The sequence below is a fragment of the Mustela putorius genome, unplaced genomic scaffold, assembly GCF_011764305.1.
Source record: "Mustela putorius furo isolate JIRA1106 unplaced genomic scaffold, ASM1176430v1.1 tig00000275_pilon_pilon_pilon, whole genome shotgun sequence".
Taxonomy (NCBI): domain Eukaryota; kingdom Metazoa; phylum Chordata; class Mammalia; order Carnivora; family Mustelidae; genus Mustela; species Mustela putorius.
The window spans coordinates 8,266,969-8,293,212 of NW_025421341.1; the positions used below are offsets into that span (position 1 = coordinate 8,266,969).

Genomic DNA, 26,244 nt, shown 5'->3' on the forward strand with positions numbered 1-26,244 from the left:
AAATTGACAGTTCTTAATGTTACTTCATTTACAAAGTAAGATTGTTCATCAGTTTTATTTAGCAGGTTTTCTAATTTTATTTTAGACCTGATTAAAACAAATAAGTAAAATTGTGTATTTTTAATTATTCTGAACCAGCATTTGGGAAAAAATAAGAAATAGTACTTAGAAGATATATATGTGTGTTGTGTTTATGTCTCAGAGAGACAGGTAAGATATACTACTAAATATCTTAGCGTTCACAGATACTGTGGGTTGAGGTTTTATCAAATGAGGTTTCATGGATGAAAGTGATACACTAGCAGGATTGAATCTTTCAGTTTTGTCTTTCGAAGTTCAATATTTGATGGCAATAAGTATCTGCTTAAATGTTTAGAGTATGTGAAAATATCTCTTGTATAGATAGTGCAATACTCCAAAATTTGGGGGGTTGTACTGCACAAATTATAGAATTAACCTTTGTAATATAATCTTTCTTAATATTGGAGGAGAGCAATTGTTTACATGTTGTTTTGAATATCCAAATTGAAACAAAAATTAAAAACATGTTTATAAAGTACTTTCTATCTGGGTCATTATAACTTTTATATTATCTCCATGTGAGTGAGATAAGGAAGACAGCCATTGCCATTTTGCTGACAGGAAAATTAAAACAGAGTAAACGACTTTTCCAGGGTCTCCTCAGTGGCTTAGTCAGTTAAGCATCTGACTCTTGATTTTGGCTCAGGTTTGATCTCTTGATCTCAGGGTTATGAGATCAAGCCCCGTGTTGGCTGGAGCTTGCTTGTCTGTCAGTCTTTCTGTCTCTCTCTCAAAGTAAATAAATAAATAAAATAAATGACTTCCTGAAGAAAGATGAAGCCAGGATTAGAGTTTAAGTGCCTTATCCTACATTCTGGTGTTCTTCCTTCTAATTTATCTTATCATTTTAATGGGGTGGGACTGGTGCCAGGAGACAGGAAGAATCTCTCTCCTATGTTTGTCAAGATTTTGACTAGACCATTGGTTTTCTGACTGTTGGTCCCAGAGATCTTCTGTATGCTCAATATGTTTATTAAGTTTAATTTGATAACATTTTGTAAAAATCATGAGCTTTTCATCACAAGCAGCTAATTGTGCTTACTTGGTGATAAATAGGGGTATTAAACAGTGGTAGAATAGTTAATGATACTTAAAAATCCTTGATCTAGATACTGTTTCTTAAGAGGATTTTTAAAACATATCAATATATTGATTTTTCTATTATGGCCATTATCATAAAAATTTTTGTGACATTTGATACAATCTGGCTGGACTATAGTAGAGATGGTGACCTATTAAGACAGCATGACTATACATCCTGTATGCTTATATTTGGTTGTACAAACATTTGTTGTACTAGATCTTGGACTTTTTCCTCATATTCACCACCCTTGATCCCTATATGGGATAAGAATTCAGCATTAAGTACAACTTATGTATATAATAACCCCCTCAATTTAGTAATACTAGAAACCATTTAAAAACAGCTATGTCCACTGTTGAAACTACCACTTGATTTATCAACAGACGTTTAACTTATCAAAGGCTATTCTAAGTAAAGCATTTATTAATAATGTATTAAATCCTCAACAGGATCTCTTTTGGATTTCCAAATATGTCCTAAAAGGTTAAAAAGAAAAGATTATGACATAATTTCTCTGCTTACTTGATATCAGAAATTCTGCTGTTATTCCATCATTTTAACATAGTTGGAAATTTTACTCTAACCTTCTTTTAAAAAAAATACACAGGTGAATCTGTACCAGAATACCAGATGGCTTTTCAGACAGAAGTTGGAAACCATCCCACTTTTGAAGATATGCAGGTTCTGGTATCTAGGGAAAAACAGAGACCCAAGTTCCCAGAAGCTTGGAAAGAAAATAGCCTGGTAAGAAAAACTAAATTTTTAAAAAGAGGATTTATGACTGAATATGTTTTAATGTTGTTTGAAGTAAAAATAGACTGTTAATAGTTTTTAGAGCTGTCTAATGCCAGAAATCCAACTTACTTGACTTCTATGATGTTATACATTTTCAAATTTTTCAGTATAAAAAAGTCCTCTTTTTTGGTTCAGTTTCAGTCATTTCCAAATAGAAAACACTAGTGAGACTAACTTGCGTCTGAAGGTTGCCAGATTGAGTAACAGCTGGAATAATTAACATGTTAATATTTTAAACATTATTGAAATTCCATCTTATTCTCTTGAGAGTGGTACCAAAAATGGTAATTAGTGCAGATGTGTATATGCAGTGACTAATAGAAATTTAAACTACCTCAAAAAGAAACCAAAGTGTGCTTATAAATTCTACTTACTAAAAACGCAGTCTAGGGGCAGGCACTTGGCTGGCTTTGGTAGATCATGCAACTCTTGATCTTGGGGTTGTAAGTTCAAGCCTTGCACTTTGTATCACATTGTATAGAGCTTTCTTAAAAATAAAATCTGTAGGGATACCTGGGTGGCTCAGTCAGTTAAGTGTCTGCCTTTGGCTTTGGTGGTGAGCCCAGGGTTCTGGGATCGAGCCCTGCATTGGGCTCCTTGCTGAGAGATCTTCTCTATCTCCCTCTGCCTGCTGCTCTGCCTACTTGTGCTCTCTCTGTCTGTCAGATAAATAAATAAAATCTTTAAAAAAACAAATTTAGTCCAAAACACTAAAATATCTTCAAAAGCTCCCATCATTTTGGTAAATTGTTGCTACAGCTACAAACATTTATATGCACACAAACACCCTCTTTCTCTTTCTGTTACATAATTTTTTAACATAAACAGCATTATTTCATTATCCACTATCATTTCTGCAGCTTATTTTTTTACTCATGGGCAGTTTCTCATGTCAGTACCTATAGATGTATCTCTTTCACCATTTGGTCAGTATTCCATTTTATGTCATAATTACTGAATTATCCCTCTCTGATGGAATACCCTGTATTTCTTATTTTAAACATTTTTTAAAGAATCATGAAGTTATGGGGCATGTGGGTGGCTCAGTGGGTTAAGTCTCTGCCTTCGGCTCAGGTCATGATCTCAGGGGTCCTGGGACTGAGCCCCACTTCCGGCTCTCTGCTCAGCAGGGAACCTGCTGCCCCCCCCTCTCTGTCTGCCTCTCTGCCTACTTGTGATCTCTCTCTCTGTGTCAAATAAATAAATAAACTTTTTAAAAAGAGATTTTTAAAAAATTTTGAAGGTATGCCTATACGTGGTAAATCAAATCAAATTAAGTGGAAGGGCATAAAAAAGGAAAAGGAAAAAGCTACAGAACTCCACCGCCAGTCTTCAAAGGAAACTCCTATTAACAGTGTTGTGAGGTTTTGGTTTTTGTTCTATTTTTTTCTCCTGGAGGTTACTGTTATAACTGTAAACACTATATCGTTATTTCTTATTATCTCTCATTTTCTCTCTCCTAGGTTTGTAATATTTGAGCTATTATTACATAATTTATGTTTTGTCTACAGATAGATCTAAAATTTAAAATAAAAACATCAGAAATTTTAGAATTATGATTGTGTAAACATCCATTGCATAATATAGTATTGTACTTGGACTCCTAGAGAAGGAAGAGAAAATCCTGTTAGTTACTATAAACCTCTGCTGCTTGAGGAAAAATGTTTCAAAAGTCACTATCCACTGGAGTCTCTGATTTTTTTGTCACTTTGTTCTTTCTTTCTTTATAGATTCTATTAAGAAGCAACGTTCTTTGAAAATCTCGTTCTTTTTCTTGTAAATCATTCTTTGATGAAGTTCCTCTTTAAGTGATGTCTGTTAGTATGTGGATGAGATTACGAATCCTTGAACCTTCAAAAATGTTTATATCTTGCCCTCACATTTGAGTAACAATTTGGCCAAGTAATGGTTTCAAGATCAAAATCACATTTTCCTCATAGTGGTTCCTTTGAAATCACTATTCCACTGTCCTCAAGCATTCAGACATGTTAAGAATTCCAGAGGCTACCAGGCTCATTCCATTACTTTTTGTCTTTTTGTTTACTCCTTGTTTTCTTGTCTTTATGAGCTTTTAAGCCTGGGTTTTTTGTTTTTTGTTTTTTTTTAATTATCACAGTTTACCTGGATATATAGAGGCATGGATCTTTTCACACATTTTGTTTTGCACTAGACGGGATTTCAGTTTGAAAACTCAGATTTCTTTAGTTCAGAGGAATTTTTCTTTATTATTTACAAAATTATTTCTTCTCTTCCATTTCTTTCTTCTGAAATTCCCATAGACAAATATTGGTCCACCTGACATTCCAGGTATCAATTTTTTTTCTTGTATTTTCCGTTTTTTTGGTTGTACATTGTTCAAGACTTACTCTGCTTTAACATTCAAATCACACATTCATTTCTCACCTTTACCACTCTATTAGTTACTTGTTCATTAAAATCCTAACTTTTGACAGTCATATATATCATTTCTAGAAATTGTTAATGTTTGCTTCTTCCATAGCAATCTGTCACTGTTTTAAGAATGTGACAGGAATTATTTTTATCAATTATTTCTAAAGGTGTACATCAGAATTTTTGACACTTTATACAAATAATTTTCTTGATTATAAAGAACAAAAATGAAAAAAATTCTACTCAACAGTTTAAATCACTTTGTTATGTATATTCACTGTCTGCATAGGATTAGAATATTTTCATTCTTGATCCTGGCTTATATGGGGGTGGTGGCATGTCAGAGAGAGGCTACAGAGAATTTGTGTGTTTACGTTCAGATTTAGACTGAATATTTTCCTCCATTGGTCATCTTTGTCATCTTGTCCATTGGTCAGTGAAGGCTTCTGCTTCAAATGAGATTGAAATCTTCTTAGAGGCAACTGAAGACCTATTGCCAAAAATGTATGCCCAAGATTACCTCTAAACTGCAGTCCATAGTATGGGAACTGGGATTGAAGGTGAGAGGCTGAATCCTGCACCAGAATTCATTAGATATGCTAACCTTACAGAGAATCCCTCAAAGAAAAATCTCTTCATAAAATTTTATCTAGTAAAATAATTTTCTTTCTTTAGTTGTTTTATTTCATCAGAGAAATCTGACTCATTATTTTGAAAATCTCTTGGCAACCCTACCATTACGTGATGACCATCATATGCATATTTACCTGAAAACTTTTTGCTTCCAATTTAGAGTAGGTTGTTAAGGAGGGGATAAAGTGATACTTGGTTTACTTCCAGTGAATCCACTTAAATCTAACATGCTGCAGTTAATAGAACTGCTTCTCTAGGGGCACCTGGGTGGCTCAGAGGGTTAAGTTTCTAACTTCAGCTCAGGTCATGATCTCAGGGTCCTGGGATCGAGCCCCACATTGGGCTCTCTGCTCGGCGGGGAGCCTGCTTCTCCCATTCTCTCTGTGACCTACTTGTGGTCTTTCTCACTTTGTCAAATAAATAAATAAAATCTTTAAAAAAACAAAACAAAACAAACTGCTTCTCTGAAAAGCAGTCCAGCACTAGAGAGGTACATTTTAAATGCATAGTATAGAAAAAGATGGAAATACACGTAAGTCTAAAAAAAAACATTTTTGCTTCATAATTGCATTGAAATTAAAAAAAAATTTTATAATAACAAAACTCAAAAATCTTCCAAATATGAATGAGTCTAGCTTTTAGGGGTTTTTAGGGGTGCCTGGGTAGCTCAGATGGTTAGGTATCTGCCTTTGGCTCGGGTCATGGTCCCAGGATCCTGGAATCAAGCCCTGCATTTAGGTCCCTACTCAATGGGGAGCCTTCTTCTCCCTCTTTCTCTACTGTTCCCCCTGCTTGTGCTCTCTCGCTCTTTCTGTCATATAAATAAATAAAACTCTTAAAAAACAAAGAACAAAAAACTACTTTAAAAAAATTTTTTATTAACACATAATGTATTTATTTGCCTCAGGGGTACAAGTCTGTGAATCATCAGGCTTACACACTTCACAGCACTCACCATAGCACATACCCTCCCCAATGTCCATAACCCAATCACTCTCTCCCTACCCCTCTCCCCCCAGCAACCATCAGTTGTTTTCTGAGATTAACAGTCTCTTATGGTTTGTCTCCCTCCCGATCCCATCTTGTTTCATTTTTTCCTTCCCTATCCCCCAAGCCTCCCACTTTGCCTCTCACATTCCTCATATCAGAGAGATCATATGATAATTGTCTTTCTCTGATTGAATTATTTTGCTCAGCATGATACCCTCTAGTTCCATGCATGTCATTGCAAATGGCAAGATGTCATTTCTTTTGATGGCTGCACAGTTTTCTATTGTATACATATATACCACCTCTTCTTTATCCATTCATCTGTTGATGGACATCTAGGTTCTTTCCACAGTCTGGCTATTGTGGAGATTGTTGCTATAAACATTCCAATGCTCATGCCCCTTTGGATCACTACATTTGTATCTTTAGGGTAAATACCCAGTAGTGTGATTGCTGGGTCACAGAGTAGCTCTATTTTCAACTTTTTGAGGAACTTCCATGCTCTTTTCCAGAGTGGTTGCACCAGCTTACATTCCCACCAACAGGGTAAGAGGGTTCCCCTTTCTCTGCATCCTCACCAGCATCTGTTGTTTCCCGACTTGTTAATTTTAGCCATTCTGACTGGTGTGAGGTGGTATCTCACTGTGGTTTGATTTGTATTTCCCTGATGCCGAGTGATGTGGAGCACTCTTTCATGTGTCTGTTGGCCATCTGGGTGTCTTCTTTGCAGAAATGTCTGTTCATGTCCTCTGCCCATTTCTTGATGGGATTAGTTGTTCTTTGGGTGTTGAGTTTGAAAAGTTCTTTATAGATTTTGGATACTAGCCCTTTATCTTATATGTTGTTTGCAAATTTCTTCTCCCATTCTGTCAGTTGTCTTTTGGTTTTGTTGACTGTTTCCTTTGCTACGCAAAAGCTTTTGATCTTGATGAAGTCCCGGTAGTTCATTTTTGCCCTTGCTTCCCTTGCCTTTGGAAATGTTTCTAGGAAGAAGTTGCTGTGGCTAAAGTCGAAGAGGTTGCTGCCTGTGTTCTCCTCAAGGATTTTCATGGATTCCTTTCTTACATTAAGGTCTTCCATCTATTTGAAGTCTGTTTTTGTGTGTGGTGTAAGGAAATGGTCCAGTTTCATTTTTTTGCATGTGGCTGTCCAATTTTCTCAACACCATTTATTGAAGAGAGACTGTCTTTTTTACATTGGACATTCTTTTCTGCTTTGTCAAAGATTAGTTGACCATAGAGTTGAGGGTCTATTTCTGGGCTCTCTATTCTGTTCCATTGATCTATGTGTCTGTTTTCGTGTCAGTACCATATTGTCTTGATGATGACAGCTTTGTAATAGAGCTTGAAGTCTGGAATTGTGATGCCACCAGATTTGGTTTTCTTTTTCAACATTCCTCCCACCTTTTGAGGTCTTTTCTGGTTCCATATAAATTTTAGGATTATTTGTCCCATTTCTTTGAAAGAAGGTAGATGGTATTTTGATAGGGATTGCATTATACATGTAGATTGCTTTAGGTAGCATAGACATTTTCACAATTATTTGTTCTTCCAATCCATGAGTATGGAACATTTTTCAATTTCTTGGTGTCTTCTTCAGTTTCTTTCATGAGTACTTTATAGTTTTATAAGTATAGATTCTTTACCTCTTTGGTTAGGTTTATTCCTAGGTATCTTATGGTTTTGGATGCAATTATAAATGGGATCAACTCCTTAATTTCTCTTTCTTCTCTCTTGTTGGTGTGTAGAAATGCAACTGATTTCTCTGCATTGATTTTATATCCTGATACTTTATTGAATTCCTGTACAAGTTCTAGCGGATTTGGAGTGGAGTCTTGGGTTTTCCACATAAAATATCATATCATCTGCAAAGAGTGATAGTTTGACTTCTTCTTTGCCGATTTGGATGCCTTTAATTTTTTGTTGTCTGATTGCTGACGCTAGAACTTCTAGTACTGTGTTGAATAACGGTGGTGATAACGGACATCCCTGCCGTGTTCCTGACCTTAGTGGAAAGGCTCTCAGTTTTTCTCCATTGAGAATGATACTCACTTTGGGTTTTCCATAGATTGCTTTGAGGATATTGAGGTATGTACCCTCTATCCCTACACTTTGAAGAGTTTTGATCAAGAAAGGATGCTAGGGGCCCCTGGGTAGCTCAGTTGTTAAGCAACTGCCTTTGGCTCAGGTCATGATCCCAGGGTTCTGGGATCGAGCCCCACGTTGAGCTCCCTGCTTGGTAGGAGGCCTGCTTCTCCCTCTCCCACTCCCTCTGCTTGTGTTCCCTTTCTCGGTGCATATCTATCAAATAAATAAACTATATTTTTTTAAAAAAAGATGCTATACTTTGCCAGATGCTTTTTCAGCAACTATTGAGAATATCATATGGTTCTTGTTCTTTCTTTTATTAATGTATTATATCATATGGATTGATTTGCAGATGTTGAACCAACCTTGCAGCACTGGAATAACTCCTATTAGTCACCATTGGTAATGGTGAATAATCCTTTTAATGTACTGTTAGATCCTATTGGCTGGTATCTTGGTGAGAATTTTTGCCTCTGTGTTCATCAAGGATATTGGTCTGTAAGTCTCTTTTTTTGATGGGGTCTTTGTCTGGTTTTGGGATGAAGGTGATGCTGGCCTCATAAAATGAGTTTGGAAGTTTTCCTTCCATTTCTATTTTCTGTAACAGTTTCAGGAGAATATGTTTTAATTCTTCTTTAAGTGTTTGGTAGAATTCCCCTGGGAAGCCATCTGGCCCTGGTCTCTTGTTTGTTGGGAGATTTTTGATGACTGCTTCAATCTCCTTACTGTTTATGGGTCTGTTCAGGTTTTCTATTTTCCTGGTTCGGTTTTGATGGTTTATAAACCATCAAATTATACATGTAGATTGATTTAGGTAGCACAGACATTTTCACAATATTTGTTTTTCCAATCCATGAGTATGGAACGTTTTTCAATTTCTTTGTGTCTTCCTCAGAAGACAAAGACACTCCTATGCAGGAGTGTCTAGGAGTGCACCCATTTCTTCCAGATTGTCAGTTTTGCTGGCATATAGTTGCTCATAATATGTTCTTACAATTGTTTGTATTTCTTTGGTGTTGGTTGTAATCTCTCCTCTTTCATTCATGATTTTATTTATTTGGGTCCTTTCTCTTTTCTTTTTGTTAAGTTTGGCCAGGGGTTTATCAATCTGCTTAATTCTTTCAAAGAACCAGCTTCTAGGTTCATTGATTTGTTCTACTGTTTTTTGGGTTTCTATTTCATTGATTTCTGCTGTGCTCTTTATTATTTCTCTTCTCCTGCTGGGTTAGGCTTTCTTTGGTGTTCTTTCTCCAGCTCCTTTAGGTGTAGGGTTAGGTTGTGTACTTGAGACCTTTCTTCTTTGTTGAGAAGGTCTTATATTGCTATATACTTTCCTCTCAGGACCACCTTTGCTGTGTCCCACAGATTTTGAACAGTTGTGTTTTCATTTTCATTTGTTTCCATGAATTTTTAAATTCTTCTTTCATTTCCCGGTTGACCCATTCATTCTTTAGTAGGATGCTCTTTAGCCTCCATGTATTTGAGTTCTTTCCAACTTTCCTCGTTATTGAGTTCTAGCTTCAGAGCATTGTGGTCTGAAAATATGCAGGCAATGATCCCCATCTTTTGGTACCAGTTGAGACCTGATTTGTGACCCAGAATGTGATCTGTTTTGGGGAATGTTCCATGTGCACTAGAGAAGAATGTGTATTCTGTTGCTTTGGGGTGGAATGTTCTCTATATATCTGTGATGTCCATCTGGTCCAGTGTGTCATTTAAGGCCTTTATTTCCTTGTTGATCTTTTGCTTGGATGATCTGTCCATATCAGTGAGGGGGATGTTAAAGTCCCCTACTATTATTGTATTATTATCAATGTGTTTCTTTGATTTTGTTATTAATTGGTTTATATAGTTGGCTGCTCCCATGTTAGGGGCATAGATATTTAAAATTGTTAGATCTTCTTGTTGGACAGACTCTTTGAGTATGATATAGTATCCTTCCTCATCTCTTATTATAGTCTTTCACTCAAAATCTAGTAGATCTGATATAAGGATTGCCATTCTAGCTTTCTTTTGATGTCCATTAGCATGGTAAATTGTTTTCCACCCCCTCACTTGAAATCTGGAGGTGTCTTCGGGTCTAAAATGAATTTCTTGTAGACAGCATATTGACGGGTTTTGTTTGGTTTTTTATCCATTCTAATACCCTTTGTCTTTTGGTTGGGGCATTTAGCCCATTTTACTTTCAGGGTAACTATTGAAAGATATGAATTCAGTGTCACTGTATTGCCTGTAAGGTGACTGTTACTCTATATTATCTCTGTTCCTTTCTTGTCTACTATTTTTAGGCTCTCTCTTTGCTTAGAGGACCCCTTTCAATATTTCCTATAGGGCTGGTTTGGTGTTTACAAATTCTTTTCATTCTTATTTGTCCTGGTATCTTTTTATCTCTTCTTCTGTTTTCAATGATAGCATAGCTGGATATAGTATTCTTGGCTACATGTGTTTCTCACTTAATGCTTTGAATATATTATGCCAGTTCTTTCTGGCCTGCCAGGTCTCTATGGATAAGTCTGCTGCCAATTTAATATTTTTACCATTGTATGTTACCGACTTGTTGCCCCAAGCTGCTCTCAGGATTTTCTCTTTGTCACTAAGACTTTAAGTTTTACTATTAAATGATGCTGTGTGGACCTGTTTTTATTGATATTGAGGGGGATTCTCTGTGCCTACTGGTTTTTGATGCTTCTTCCCTTTGCCATATTAGAGAAATTCTTCACTATACTTCACTCCAATATACCTTCTACCCCCCTCTCTCTTTCTTCTTCTTCTGGAATCCCAATTATTGTAATATTGTTTCACCTTATGGTATCACTTATCTCTTGAATTCTCCCCTCGTGGTCCAGTAGTTGTTTGTCTCTCTTTTGCTCAGCTTCTTTATTCTCTGTCATTTGGTCTTCTTTGTCAGTGATTCTCTCTTCTGCCTCATTTATCCTAGCAGTAAGAGCCTCCATTTTTTATTGCATCTCATTAATAGCTTTTTTAATTTCAGCTTGGTTAAATTTTAGTTCTTTTATTTCTCCAGAAAGGGCTTTTATTTCTCCAGACAGCATTTCCCTAATATCTTCCATACCTTTTTCAAGCCCAACTAGCACCTTGAGAACTGTCTTTCTGAACTCTAGATCTGACATATTACCAATGTCCTAGCCTTCAGTACAGCCTCTTGTTCTTTTTTTTGTGGTGAGTTTTTCTGTCTTGTCATTATATGCAGATAAGAATATATGAACGAGAGAATAAAATACTAAAAGGGTGGCAAAGACCACAGAAAAATGTATGCTAACCAAATCAAAAGAGACCCCAAATGGGGGGAGAATAAAGGGGGTAAAAAGAAATTTTAAAAATTATATATATATTAGACTGGTGAATAGAATAGAGCCACCCACTTGATTTTGGGTGTATTTTAGTCTTTTAAAAGAAAGTACCTCCCAAAATTTTAAAGAAAGTAAAGCATATATAAATATATATATATATTATATATATATATATATATATAATATATATATTCCAAAATAAGAGTAAACATGATGAAGGGATGAAATATGACTATAAAGATGGAAATTTTTAAAAAAAATCTAAAAAAGGAATTGATATGTTGGTTGGAAAAAGAAAGTGGAGAGAATTTGCTCAGGCTAGAGACTAGAACAAAGCCCTGTGCTAGATTTAGGGCATATTTTGATCTATTGAATGAAATTGTATCCCCAAATTTTTTATACAAAAAAAACTTATATGTATACAAAAAATAAAGTTAGATACAGTGGAGGATAAAATATGACTATAATAATGAAGGTTTTAAAAGATTTTTTTAGAAAGGTATTTTTAAGATAAAGTAGTTAAAAAACATTAAAAGAGGAAAGAGGAAAAGTTTTAAAAATTTAGAATAAGAAAAAAATAAAATTAAAGAAATTTAATTAACTTTGTAAGACTAAAGAATCATGGGGAGAAAGCCATAAATTCCATGCTTTGCTTTCTCCTCCTCTGGAATTCTGCTGTTCTCCTTGATCACTGAGCCTGGTCTTGGCTGGATTTCTTGCTGATCTTCTAGGGGAGGGGCCTCTTGCCTTGATTCTCAAATGTCTTTGCCCCGGTGGAATTGTGCCACCCTTGTCAGGGGTCAGGCTAAGTTATCTGCTCAGGTTCGCTCTCGGGAGCTTTTGTTTCCTGAACAGTTTCCCTCGAGCTCTGGAGGACGGGAATGAAAGTGGCGGCCTCCCAGTCACTGGCCCAGAGGAGCCGAGAGCTCGGGGCCCCATTCCTCAGTGTGCTCTCAGAGAAATGCAGTCAATCCTTCCTGTCTCCCTGGTCTCCGGCCACCCTCTGTGTCACCCAGCCTGTGACCCAGCATTTCTGTCTCTGGCACACAGCCCGGTTTGGAGTCTCCAAACCCAGCAGATTCCTGCCTCCAGAGAAGGAAGGTGAGTCTCCCCAGATCAGCCACTTGTGGGGTCCCTGCTCAAAGAGCAGTGGCCCGACTGTGCCTCAGATCACAGGTTAAGGTGAACTCTAGCTGAGAGCTCACTCCTCAACTCCGTCTCTATAGTTGGCTTCCCTGCTCTGATACCTGCGAGCTCTGCTACTCTCAGATACCCCCAATCCTTCAGTGACTCCGCAGGACCTGAGACCACACTGTCCCCACAAGGTTCCAGCCCCGCTTAGCCTCTGGAGCAATGTCCCTTAGTGGAACAAACTTCTAAAAATTCAGATTCTGTGCTCCATTGCTCCACCAGTTGCTGGGAGCCAGCCCCTTGCCCTGCGGTCTATCTTCCCATTGCTTCGGATTCACTTCTTTGCACGTCCTACTTTAAAGAAAGTGGTCAATTTTCTGTTTCTAGAATTGCTGCTCTTCTTCTCTTTGATCTCCTGTTGGGTGGGTAGGTGTTGGGAATGGTTCGATGACTATCTACCTGAACTCCTGTGACCTGATGTCATCTCACTTCCCCTCTTTCATTTCTCAAAAAACTAGTTTTTAAAAACTGCCAGGGATGGTGCCTGGGTGGCTCATTTGGTTAAGTGGCTGCCTTCAGCGCAAGTCATGATCCCAGGGCCCTGGGGTTGAGACCCACATCAGGGTTCCTGCTCACCAGGAGCCTGCTTCTCCCTCTCCCTCTCTCTGCTGTTCCACCTGCTTGTGTTCTCTCTATGTCCAATAAATAAATAAAATCTTTCTTAAAAAATTGCCAGGGACTCAAAACGTAGATCAGTCAATAAAACGGGGAAGAATAGTCTCCTGATAAAAATGAAAGAACAGACAATAGTCTGAGGAAAATACATGAAAATGTTAACCATAGCTATCTCTGAATATCTGATTCATGAATAACTTTTTCTTTTTTCCCCCTCTGTACTTTCAGAATTTATAGTAAAAATGAACTGTTGTAAAAATTACATATATGTACACACAGTTTAAATTGGAATAACAAAAAATTGTAGATGAATTTTATTTTTAAAATAGTTTTTTTCCAGGGTGCTTGGATGGTGCAGTCAGTTAGGTGTCAGCTCTTGGTTTCAGTTCAGGTTGAGATCTCAGGGTCATGAGATTGAGTCTTGCATAGGGTTCCATGCTCAGCATGGAATCTGCTTGGAGTTTCCCTCTCCCTGTCTATCTGCCAACACACCCCCACACCCTTTCCCTCTCTTACTCTCAAATAAATAAATTTTAAAATAGCTTTATGTCTCACATCTAAAACTTTAAGGTATAATTTGTTCAACTACGCTACCATTCTTCATGTTTCATTCTTTTCCAAAATTTTTTTTTAAGATTTTATTTATTTATTTGTCGGAGAGAGAGCACAAGCAGCAGGAGCAGCAGGCAGAGGGAAAAGCAAGCTCCCACCTGAGCAAGGAGTCCGATGTAGTTCTGGATCCCAAGACCCTGGGATCATGCATGACCTAAGCTGAAGGCAGACACAGCCAACTGAGCCACCCAGGCATCCCCCTTTTCTAAATTTTTAACTTCCATTTCTTAATCTGTCTTGAATAGTGGCTTGTTCTCTTTCCCCTCTTGAAATCATTTGTCTGGTTTATCTTTAATCCTTAGTCTTAGTTCTGCATAACTTCTCTTGCTCAACAGTTTTATCTAAATATATTGTCATGTAAAAGTTTGAAACTGGGGCATCTGGGTGGCTCAGTCGTTAAGTGTCTGCCTTAAGTTCAAGTCATGATCCCATGACTTGATCCTGGGATAGAGTCCCACATTGGGCTCCCTGCTCTGTAGGAAGCCTGCTTCTCCCTCTCCCACTGCCCCCGCTTGTGTTCCCTCTCTAGCTGTATCTCTTTCTGTCAAATAGATAAATAAAATCTTAAAAAAAAAAAAAAAGTGTGAAACTTTCTCAGTTGTTTTTTTTCCCTCCTCCAGTCTCTACTTTCTCCACCCCATTTAATCTAGTCTTCTAAAATGTACTATATGTTCCAAAAGCTATCCCTTCTTTTTTTCACATTTATTTCAGTTTTTATATTTCTCTTCTTGACAAATCAGCAAACTTGCTGTGGTCTAGAATTCAACATTTTCCATGCTTTTTTTTCTCATACGGCCTACACTAGGAAATGCAAGTATACATCATGATATAGTGTCTTTAGGTTAATACTTAACCTTACTATGTACTCTGTGTTCTCTTATTTGCTATTCTAATCTAGAGTATTTCATTTTGGGGAGACTGGTGTAGTTATTTGTTTTAAATGTTGGTTCTCAACCCACTAAACTCATTTCATAATCCATTCATGAGCACCCACTTCCATTTTTCTGTCATTACAGAAGGAAGATTTTTTAAATTTCTTGTCTTTTTTCCCATTTTTTTCCTGCTTATCTTTCTTCATCAATGTTTTGAATGATATCCCCTTTATCTCATTTACCCAAATGTTGGATATCATTATTTGTATATATGCAGTTAGAGTCCCTTGTTGAAGCACTCATCTGATTTTACCCAAATATTTATAATTTTCTTAATCTTATTTTCTCCCCTCAAAAAATTTTAACATTTGAAAGAGATATACTTGATATGGATTAAACTGCACATATTAATGATACATAATTTTTAGGTTTTGGAATATGTATATACCCATAAAACCATCACTATAGTCATAATTATGAACATGTCAGTTACCCTCTAAATTTCTCTTTTGTCCTTTTGTAGTTGCTTCTTCTTGCCTCTTTCTTTTCTCCATGAATCCCCAGGCAACTACTTATCTGCTTTCTGTCACTAATGATTTGTATACCTTTTCTAGAATTTTATATAAATGGAACCATACAGTATGTACTATTTTTATCTGGCTTCTTCCACATAGTTTAATCATTTTCAGATTCATTCATGTTGATATGTATTTCAGTAGTTTATTCCTTTTTATTGCTGAGTAACATTCCTTTGAATGGAACAATTCTTTTGAATGCTTCAACTGGTTACCCTTCACTTGGTGATGAATATTTGGATTGTTTCCAGTTTTTGGATACCAGAAGTAAAGCTCTTATGAACTTCCATGTGCAAGTCTTTGTATGGACATCTGCTTTCATTCTCTTGAGTAAATACCTAAGAGTAGAACGGGTGCATCCTGTTACATGTCTGTGTAACTTTTTAAGAAAGTGCCAAACATTTTTCCGAAGTGACTGTACCATTTTACATTCCCACCAAGAGTATATGAGAGTTTCAGTTCCTCTACATCCTTGCCAATACTCAGTATGAACATGCTTTTTAATTTTAGATATTCTAATAAGTGTGCAATAGTATCTGATTATGGTTTTAATTTACATTTCCCTGATGACTAATAATATTTAGCATCTTTTCATTTGCTTATTTGCCATCCTTTTCCTTCTTTGATGACATGTCTATTCAAGTCTTTTGCCTACTTTAAATTGAATGGATTGTTTTCCTACTGTTAAGTTTTGAAGCTCTTTATATATTCTGAATACAAGTCCCTTATCAGATATATGATTCAAAAATATTTCTTCCCAGACTGTGGCTTGTGTCATTCTCTTAAGAGTATATTTATAAGGGCAGAGAGTTTTAATTTTGCTGAAGCCCAATTTATCAGTTTTTTCTTTCATGGATATATTTTTAGTTTCATATTTTAGAAATCCTTGTGTAACCTAAGGTCACAAAAATTATCGTCTGTATTTTCTTCTAGAAATTGTATAGGTCTATGACCCATTTTGAGGTTGTTATATCTTATTTTTTGGATCTTTTGCATAGTGTGAGGTATGGATCAATATTCATTCTTCTGTATATGGATATCTAATTGTTTCCTACCATTTATTTTTAGAGACTACTTTTTCTCCATTTAATTAATTGCTTTTGTAGTCTTTGTCAAAAATTCGTTGTCTGTATGTATGTAGGTCTATATCCGGACTCTTTATTGTTGCATTGACCTATATGTCTGTCTCATTGCCAGTACTTCAGCATTTTACTGTGTCTTGAAATCAGGTAACATTAGTCCTCCGCCTTTGTTCTTTTCACAGTGTTTTGGCTGTTCTATGTTCTTTACATTTTATAATCAATGAATTTTATAATCAGCTTTTCAATTTCTACATTGAACCTGTTGGGATTTTTATTAAAATTAAATTAAATCTATAAATCAATTTGAGAAGAATTGACATTTTAGTAATAGTGAATCATATTAATATAGATTCTTAATTATTGTTTTATGCATTTTTCTCTTAAATTGTATTTGAAAAAAAGAAGGGTCACAAACCAAAAATACCCTATACTGGCTTTTATATTTACCTACGTTTAGTTTCTTTGACCAGTGTTCTTCATTTCTTCAAGTTATTGTCTAATGCCCTTTCACTTGAGCCTGAATGATCTCCTTTGGCATTTCTCATAGGGCAGATCTGCTAGCAACAAGCCCCTTCAGCTATTGTTTATATAAGAATGTCTTAATTTCTCCTTCATTATTGAAGGATAATTTGTTTGATAATAGAATTCTTGGTTACCACTTGTTTTCTTTCAGCACTTTAAATATATCATGTCCCTGCCTCTGGCTTCTATGGTTTCTGATGAGAAATTGGTTATTAACTTTTATTTAAGATCCCTTGTACATTTCAAGTCACATCTCTTTTGCTTTTGTCGAGAATCTTCATCTTTGGCTTTTTATAGTTTGGTTACAGTATGTCTCAGGATAGAACCTTTTGAGTATATTCTACATAGAGTTTATTGAGTTTCTTGGATGTGTTGTTTCTATTATTAAATTTAGAAATTTTTGGACCATTATTTTTTCAAATATTCTTTCTGCCCCTTTTTCTTTCATCTCCTTGTGGGGTTCCCATTCTGTGTATTTTGGAATGATTGATGGCCTCACAAGTCTTTTAGGCTCTGTTTATCTTTCTTCATTATTTTTTGTTTGTTTGTTTGTTTCTGTTCCTCATACTGCATAATTTTTTCACTCATTCGGTAATTCTTCTGTTCATAGCTGCTGTTTGAATCACTGTAGTGAATTTTTCATTTCAGTTTTTTTACTTTTAAGCTCCAAAGTGTCTTTCTGGCTCCTTTTTATAATTTTTATCTCTTTATTGGTATTCTCCAGTTGATGAAAAACTGCTTTCCTACTTCCTTTAATTCTTTGTCCATGGTTTCCTTCATCTTTTGAGCATATTTAAATCTTTTGGTACTAACTCCAGTATCTTAATTTCCTCAGGGACAGTTTCTTTCATTTCTTTTTTCCTATTGAATGGGCCATATATTCTTGGGTTTTTGCAAGCTTTGTGATTTTTTAAGACTGGATATTCTGAATATTCTGATTAGCAAAAAGAAATCAAAAGAAAAAAAGTTAAAATACTCCCCAAGCCTTTGCAGTTTGGCTTTGTGTTGGGGCCCTCCTTTAACATTCATCCAGACCCTTTACAGTTCTGCTTTAGCCTTCACTTTCTGCTAGCGCTGAGCCTAACAACCAGCCAGTTATGAAAACTTATGGTCTTCTTTGAGCATGCATCCCACCCTGGATGAGTGCTTGGCTTTTCTAGGTTTCCCAGTATATACAGTTTTTCAAAACCCTCATTCCCCCAAAGTGTCTCACACCCTAGGTTTTCCTCCCTCGCTTCCAGCTTTTCTTTTGTGTGGTTCGATTTTTGTATTTTGCCCCAGGCTATAACACTTGTTCATTTGGTTTTCAGTGATTTCAAGGAATGTTCTCCACTTAGTCATATCTACTTCTCTTTTCTGAGAAAGTTCTGAATTAGGCAGAATAAAGACAGACCCCCTTCTTTGTTGTCTGTTAGAACAGACAACATAATTCCTTGGGAACAGTATCATTTTCCTCCCTCTGGAAATCAGGTTCCTACACGGGGAACACAGACTTCTATCTTCACATTTTTACTTGGTTGCTCTCAACATTTGACTAACTTCCGGAGCTTCAGTAAGGTTGATTCTGACAGTTTTTACCAGGATTTTTGTATTTCTGTGGGAGCATGTCCCCTGGTTTCCTTCTTCTGGTGTCTTCACTAATGTCCTCATACAGTTAGTTGGGAAATACCCTTTACTCTTTGATTTTCTGAATAGAATTGGCATTATCTCCTTCTTGAATGTTTGGTAGAATTCAATAGTGAAACCACTGGGGCCTGGATTTTTCTTTGTGGGAAAGTTTTAAACTATAAATTTATAGATACAGGAACTATTCAAATCATCTGTTTTTTTTTTTTTTTAAGTCAGCTTTGACAGTTTATATCTTTGAAGGAATTTGTCCATTTCATCAAAATTGTCAAATCCTTTCTTAATATTTGTTTAAAGATTTTAAACTAACTCCCCATTGGTGACTTAATCTTCCTGTTTCTATACAGTTTATTTCCTTAATTTTCTCTTATCTCCTTTTTTACTTATTCTGGGATATTCATCATTGCTTTACTTCTAGGTCAACATTCTATGACCAAATCATTATTTTTAGGACCCTCAGAACTCCATGTATAGTCAACCTCTCTAAATTCTCAGCTATTTTTCTAATTTTCCCTTTTCCCTATTTCATATTAATTTACTTCTAAATCTTATATAAATGATTTAATAACCACTATTTTAACTTTGTTTGTAACTTATAATAGATTTTTCTCAAAAAAATGATCAAGTTACAACTTCTATAATAGAACCCATTTATCCACTGGGAACTGGCTGTGTTCTGTCAGCATAGTTTAGAGCCAGTCATCGTAGGATAATGTATAAACTGTAGAGCTCTGCTGCCTGGGCTATGATCTTAGTTTTGCCATTTATTAGCTATGTGCTCTAATTTTTCCTCTGAGCCTCTTTTCCTGCATATGAAAAGTGAGAATGATAATAGTACCTCAAATAAGAATTAAGTGAATTAGAACACAGTCTAGTACATAGTAAGAACTCAACAGTTGTTAACTATTATTATGTGTCAACAATGATTCAGTCTTAAATATAGAAACTTCTCAGAGGTAGAGTTTCTGTTTACCAAATTTTATTCATCGTCCAGGACAGTGCCTTGGTCAATGTCTTATTTTGGCAGGGGTGAGAGTGGGTAGAGGTGGGATCTCTTTTTGAAAAAGTATTTTTACAAATTATTTTCCAACTGTATAATGAAAAGTAACCAATATAGCTTCATTCAGTGTCTCTCTTTGCTCCAGATACAGAAAACAGCCACTATACAAATTTTAGCTGCTTGGATTTTGGTGTTTCTGAGCTCTTCCGGGCAGTTGGTGAATAGGTGCTCTATTTTGGAAAGGAAAGGGTCTCTTCAGTTTTGTGTGGAAAGGCATCTAAATCTTTGTTTTAGAAAGATTTCAGTGTGTACACTTCATTGTGTTGCACTTCATGTTTAGTAATAAAGAATATGAATGTGTAGATCTGTGTGAGTGGTATATGACGGGTATGTGTTTGAATAAAAAGGTAATAAAGTTTCTGTGAAAGAATACCCAAGAAATTGGTAACATTGGTTGCCTATAGATGGGGGAAATGGGTGGTTGGTGGATAAGAATGGAAGGGAGATTGTATTCTTTTTCTGACATTTTGAATTTATTGACACATACATATATTACCTATTCAAAAAATTTATTAAATGTATGTGGTTAAAATTCAGAGTTCAAATAATAAAAAATTATTTTTAGCGGTTCAAAAAATATGCTGTCCCCAGACATAAAAGTCCCTCCAAGAAAACAACCACTATTGCATTCCTTCTGTAGGCTTTAGAAATTTCTGTGGATTACATGACTATACGTTTTTATATCCCTTTCTAATTTATAGATGGGAATTACTACATCCACTCACCTTACAATTTCTACTTAGCAATTGGAAACATATACATCTTCCTAATTCTTTAACCCACTGAGCCACCCAGGAGCCCCTACATCTTCCTAATTCTTTTCATTCTATATGGTATCCATTACACGGCAAGTTTTTAGCCAGATCCCTATTAGAGGACATGTGGGTAGTAGCTTTTGCTGTTAAAAATGATACTGCAATGAACATCTTATACACACATTTTTCTACAAATATATAAATGTGTTTGAGGAATAAATTCTCAGAAGTAGTATTGCTGACTCAAAGGGTAAATAAATACATTTATAATTTGTTATTGATAGATTACCCTCCAAATTGAGGACACTCCTGACAATAGTATAAGTGCCTGCTTTCCCATCACCAACACTTTGTATTATAAAAATATTTTGATCTTTCTTAATGCGATAGGTAGAAATGGATCTTGTTTCAATTTGCAGCTAGTAAGTACTAGAACCAAGATTGGAAGCCAGGTTCTTAATTGGCACTCTTGCTACGAAACTGGAACTAATATTCTTTTTTTTTTTAAGATTTTATTTATTTATTTGACAGACAAAGATCACAAGTAGGCGGAGAGGCAGGCAGAGAGAGAGGAGGAAGCAGGGTCCCCGCTGAGCAGAGAGCCCCATGCGGGACTCGATCTCAGGACCCCAGGGTCATGACCCGAGCCGAAGGCTGAGGCTTTAACCCACTGAGCCACACAGGCATCCTGGAACTAATATTCTTAACTACTATACTATACTGCCTCAACATAGTAAGATTAAGCATCTTTGCATATTTTATTAGGAATTTGCACTTCTTGTTTATGTGCCCTTTGTCCATATTTCTATTATGCATTTACTATCATTTTTTAAATGTCTTGTTCAGCGAAGAAGCATCAAAAGATACTAAAACTAGTGGGTAAAAAGATGAATAGAGAATAATATATTTATGAAGACTTTAAGTATTTCCTCCACTCCAAAAACACTGATTAAAGTCTTAAAAAAAAAAAAAAACCTGATTGAGTATAAAAGGGGAAAATAAAACTTTATAGTAGAGAAACCTGGCAGGCACCAACTCAGACATGTGATCAAGGTTAACTTCACTAGTAATGAGACAAATCAAAATTGTGAGCCACTTGAGAATGCAGTGAGAAGAACACAGCATCTGTAGGGACGCCTGGGTGGCTCAGTTGTTAAGCATCTGCATTTGGCTTAGGTCATGATCCCAGGGTCCTGGGCTCAAGTTCTTTTATCAGGCTCCTTGTTCAGCAGGAGCCTGCTTCTCCCTCTGCCTGCTGCTCCTCCTGCTTTTGCTCTCTCTTTCTCTCTCTGACAAGTAGATAAATAAAATCTTAAAAAGAAAGAAAAAGAGGGAAGGACAGAAGGAAGAAAGGAAGGAAGGAGAGAGAGGGAGAAAGAAAGAAAGAAAAGGACAAAAAGAACACAGCATCTCTTTTGTGATTTTTCTGCCAAAGTTTCAAATCGTGAATCTAACCATGAAGAAATATCATTAAATTGAGATTCTAAAAAGTAACTGGCTGGGGCCCTTGGGTGGTTCAGTTGGTTAAACGTCTGACTGTTGATTTCGGCTCTGGTCATGATCTCAGATTTGTGGGATTGAGCCCCCACATGGGGACTCATGCTCAGCAGAAGTCTGCTTGAGACTCTTTCTCTCTTGCTCCCTTTGTCCTTCCCTCCCCCCAGCCCCACTCTCTTGCTTTCTCCCACAAATAATAAATAAATCCTTTTAAAAAGAGTAACTGGCCTATAATCTTCTAAAATGTCAAATCCATGAAAGATAAGAAGTGTTAGATAGCATCTATAATTATGCTGCCATTGGAACATTAAATATATTTATTAAAAATTTTTTGAAATTGTTTCAAAATTGAAAGACCAGTTCATTTTATCAAACCAATATCAAAATCCAGTAAGGTAAATGTGTAACTATTTTTAGAGGTGTATTTATTTAAAAAAAAAAATTGCTGATTACTGAATTCCCTCTGTTATTTTCAAATCCGAGTCAGTTTTAAATCCATTACATATAGTTTTTTCTCATGTTGATGGATTTCGTATTTGGAATTCGACTTCTTGCTAAAATTGATTTGTAATCCCAAAGCCAATATTCTGAATGCTTTTATGATCATTCATGGATATACAGAGTAGCGAAAAACTTTAGTCACCGGATATACATGTTTCCAACTGAGGCCAACAGGTCCTCTGCCTTTTTGTTTCATCTCTTACACTATAAACAGATGTCCTTTTTGCTATTTTGTGTATTTCTCACAATTTAGGGGCATTTTGTTAGTGATTTCTGGTTTAAAATAGCTCCCAGGTGTAGTGCTAAAGGTCTGAGTAGTGTTCATAAGCACTGGAAGGCTGTGATATGCCTTTTGAAGAAGGAAAAAATGTGCTAGATTTACTTTGTTAGGGGATGTAGAATGCTGTTGGTCATGAGCACAGTTAATAAAATTAATACCTATTTTTAAAGGTATCTTTAAACAGAAAAACAAATAAAACAAGATTATGTATTGATCAGTTGACAAAAATGTTGTGGCCAGAGGCTCACAGGAACATAACCTTATATTTCCCCTAGGAGAAATGGTTCAGTGTTCACTAATTCAGCATTTACTGCAACTTTGTAGAACATGACTACCATAAATAACAGATTCAATTGTACTTCTAACATAAACACCAAACTTCTACCTCAGGAGGGTAGTTTTCCTTAAACTCCAGATGATCACTATCTATTCTTCAGGTTCTTCCAATTTTTGAGAAATAGGTAGATGATTATTTAATGAGAGGATTATTAATTGATATCTATATCTGTTGTTTTAATTTTAATTTTTACTCAAAAGTCAGAGCCTGGAACATATATTCAAATAGATTCCAAAATTCAGTGTAGGGGCACCTGGGTGGCACAGTCAGTTAAGCATCCAGCTCTTGATTTTGGCTCAGGTCATGATCTCAAGGTCATGAGATCAAGCCCCACCATGGGCGCTACCGTTAGTGTGGAGCCTGCTTCACACTCTCTCTCTCTTTCCCTCTGCTCCTCACCCCCTCAAATAAGTAAATAAATCTTCTAAAAAATCAGTGTAGGTGCACCTGGGTGGCTCAGTGGGCTAAAGCCTCTACCTTCGGCTCAGGTCATGATCCCAGGGTCCTGGGATCGAGCCCCTCATCGGGCTCTCTGCTCAGCAAAGAGCCTGCTTCCCCCCCTACCCACCCCCACCTGCCTGCCTCTCTGCCTACTTGTGATCTCTGTCAAATAAATAAAATCTTTTTTTTTTTTAATCAGTGTAAATTTCAGCCTTAAAAGATATATTTTGGGGGCAACTGGGTGGCTCAGTGGGTTAAGCCACTGCCTTCAGCTCAGGTCATGATCCCAGGGTCCTGGGATCGAGTCCCGCATCGGGCTCTCTGCTCAGCAGGGAGCCTGCTTCTCTTCCTGTCTCTCTGCCTGCCTCTCCGCTTACTTGTGATCTCTCTCTGTCAAATAAATAAATAAATCTTTAAAAAGATATATTTTGGATTTGTGCTGTGGTCAGAATTGGGGAACCAGCATTGCCACACTGAGGCAGGCAGCTTAAGAGCTAAGGGAGCAAGAAAGATGGTATCAAGGGTGGGCCATGGTGTGGGTATTGATTTAGCATATGCCCACAACAAACACCATCAGATTTCCTGCAGGTTAAGATTTTTTTGTTAGAGAACACAAATTATTAGGAAAACACTAAAAATAGTGCTAAGAAAGCTAACAAGGATTTTAGCTTAAAATAGGCATGTAAGATAAAATGCCCAGATTAAGCATTGCATGGAATACATACTAAAAATGATTTGTCAGTTATCTAAAACATTAAAATTAAGTGCTATTCTACATTATTTTTTAGATCTGGTAACCCTCATCTTAATTTTTTTGAAAGCATTTTAAAAGTGCAAGAACTGTGAATATCTGCAGCAAAAAGCTCTGAAGCCTAATAAACACAAGTCAAAAAAAACAAGTCTGAAAGGATTCTGGATGACAGTTTGTGAAATCTGTTTTTAAAAAAGGAAGTTCAAACCAACTTTCCCCAAAAGGGAGACTATTGTTCATTGCTGATAAAGATGAATACTACAGAATAGACCGTTTTTGATACTATCACTGAAATTAGTTTATTTTTTTATTTTTTTTTTTTTTAAAGATTTTATTTATTTATTTGACAGAGAGAAATCACAAGTAGATGGAGAGGAAGGCAGAGAGAGAGAGAGAGAGAGAAGCAGGCTTCCCGCTGAGCAGAGAGCCCGACGTGGGCCTCGATCCCAGGACCCTGAGATCATGACCTGAGCCGAAGGCAGCGGCTTAACCCACTGAGCCACCCAGGCGCCCTGAAATTAGTTTAAAGAAAAAGAAAACGCCAAGTCTTTAAACTTCACAGTATGAGTGAAGTACTCTTTACCAGGTGTAAAAAAGCTAACGTAGAGATTGAAGATAGCCTGGTGCCAAAATTCCATCAAACTCAAAACTCATTTTTTAAGTGGAATTAGTGGCTTTTGCTAGAAATAACAAGGAACAATGTCAGAAACCTGTGACCTTGATGAACCACATAACTTTTTCACATTTATGGCTAATTCTTTAGGAGTTAAGTTAAACCTTCCTTGTTTGCTTACATTAAGTTCCTCATCTTTTAAGAAAAATGACGTTTTACAAATCTCTGAAGTCTAAAATATTTTATTATAGCTGTATAAAATATTGGTTAAAGATAATTGATTTTTCTTTTACTTCATGTCACTAAAAATCTTAGTTGTTTTTTTTTGTTAAAGATATACTTTTTGACATGTACTTTATTATAGGCAGTGAGGTCACTCAAGGAGACAATCGAAGACTGTTGGGACCAGGATGCGGAGGCTCGGCTTACTGCACAGTGTGCTGAGGAGCGAATGGCTGAACTTATGATGATATGGGAAAGAAACAAATCTGTGAGCCCAACAGTCAATCCCATGTCTACTGCTATGCAGAATGAGCGGTAAGACCTTGGAGGGGTTTGACATTCATCAGCCAGTATTGAAAACTGAGACTAAACAGAGATTAGGGAAGAAATACTATTAAGCCAGTCTAAAAAGACAATGATTAATTCATACAATCTAACATTGTGGTATTTTTTTCAATATGCCCATTTTTTGCTAGAGATTTTTGTTTGGCATAAGTGCAAGATGGAATTTGTGATATTTTGATATCTCAAGATATAGTAAAAAGAGGTTAGTCTTTATTAATGCTCCTACTTCCCTAAAATAATAAAGGCAAAACATCCTCATGGTTCCAAAAGTTTATAAGCACTTCTGCTTATATTGTCTCATTTATCATTTGTTGCCATTATTTCTTTCTCTTACTTTTTATTTACTTATTTATTTTTAGGGAGAATAGAACTATGAAATTGGCTATTTAACCACTGTTTCACTAGAGACCAAGATTCAGTCTTCCTATCCAATGTTCTTTTGTTTATAGAATATCTTACTACTACTTAACATGAAAGCAATTCGTTAGGTTTTTCTATCCCATCATAAATATTACTTTATGAGACATTTCTTTGTTAAATTATGATCTTTCATTCTAAATAAAAGGGCTTTTTTAAAAATTCCTTTAAAAAATTGCAACTTTCAGATAATGGTAACCTATGTTTCTTTCTTGCATGTTTGGGGGAATGTTTTCCCCCAAATTTGTCATTTTATTACATACATGTTAAAATTTTTCAGAAAAGCACCCAGGAAAGAGTTACCAGAGAAAATTGAGATAAAACCATACTTGATTATTGAATTATTTTTTTTGCTATTTTCTATTCTAATTTTTTAGAGCAATTTGTGTTATAAACTATAGACCAAAATTGGGTTTACACTACTTATGTTTGGACTGAATTAGCTTCAGCAGGTGAACCCTTATCCCTGATATTTCAGCAAGTCAAGGAAGGTAAAGACTCGCAATCCTAAATTCAAATTTTCGTACTTTGTGCCACTTGAGGATAGTCTTCTGCTTC

At 36.1% G+C, this 26,244-nt stretch overlaps 1 protein-coding gene across 2 annotated transcripts in view; it reads left to right on the forward strand.

Annotated features, from left to right (window-relative positions):
* BMPR2 (bone morphogenetic protein receptor type 2) overlaps positions 1–26,244 on the forward strand; it is a 205,605-nt gene that overhangs the window by 167,913 nt on the left and 11,448 nt on the right. For both annotated transcript variants that reach the window (XM_004764180.3, XM_013062270.2), the window contains 2 exons: positions 1,773–1,909; positions 25,067–25,239. In XM_004764180.3, the coding sequence (XP_004764237.2) occupies positions 1,773–1,909; positions 25,067–25,239 (310 nt within the window). The remainder of the gene's footprint in view (positions 1–1,772; positions 1,910–25,066; positions 25,240–26,244) is intronic.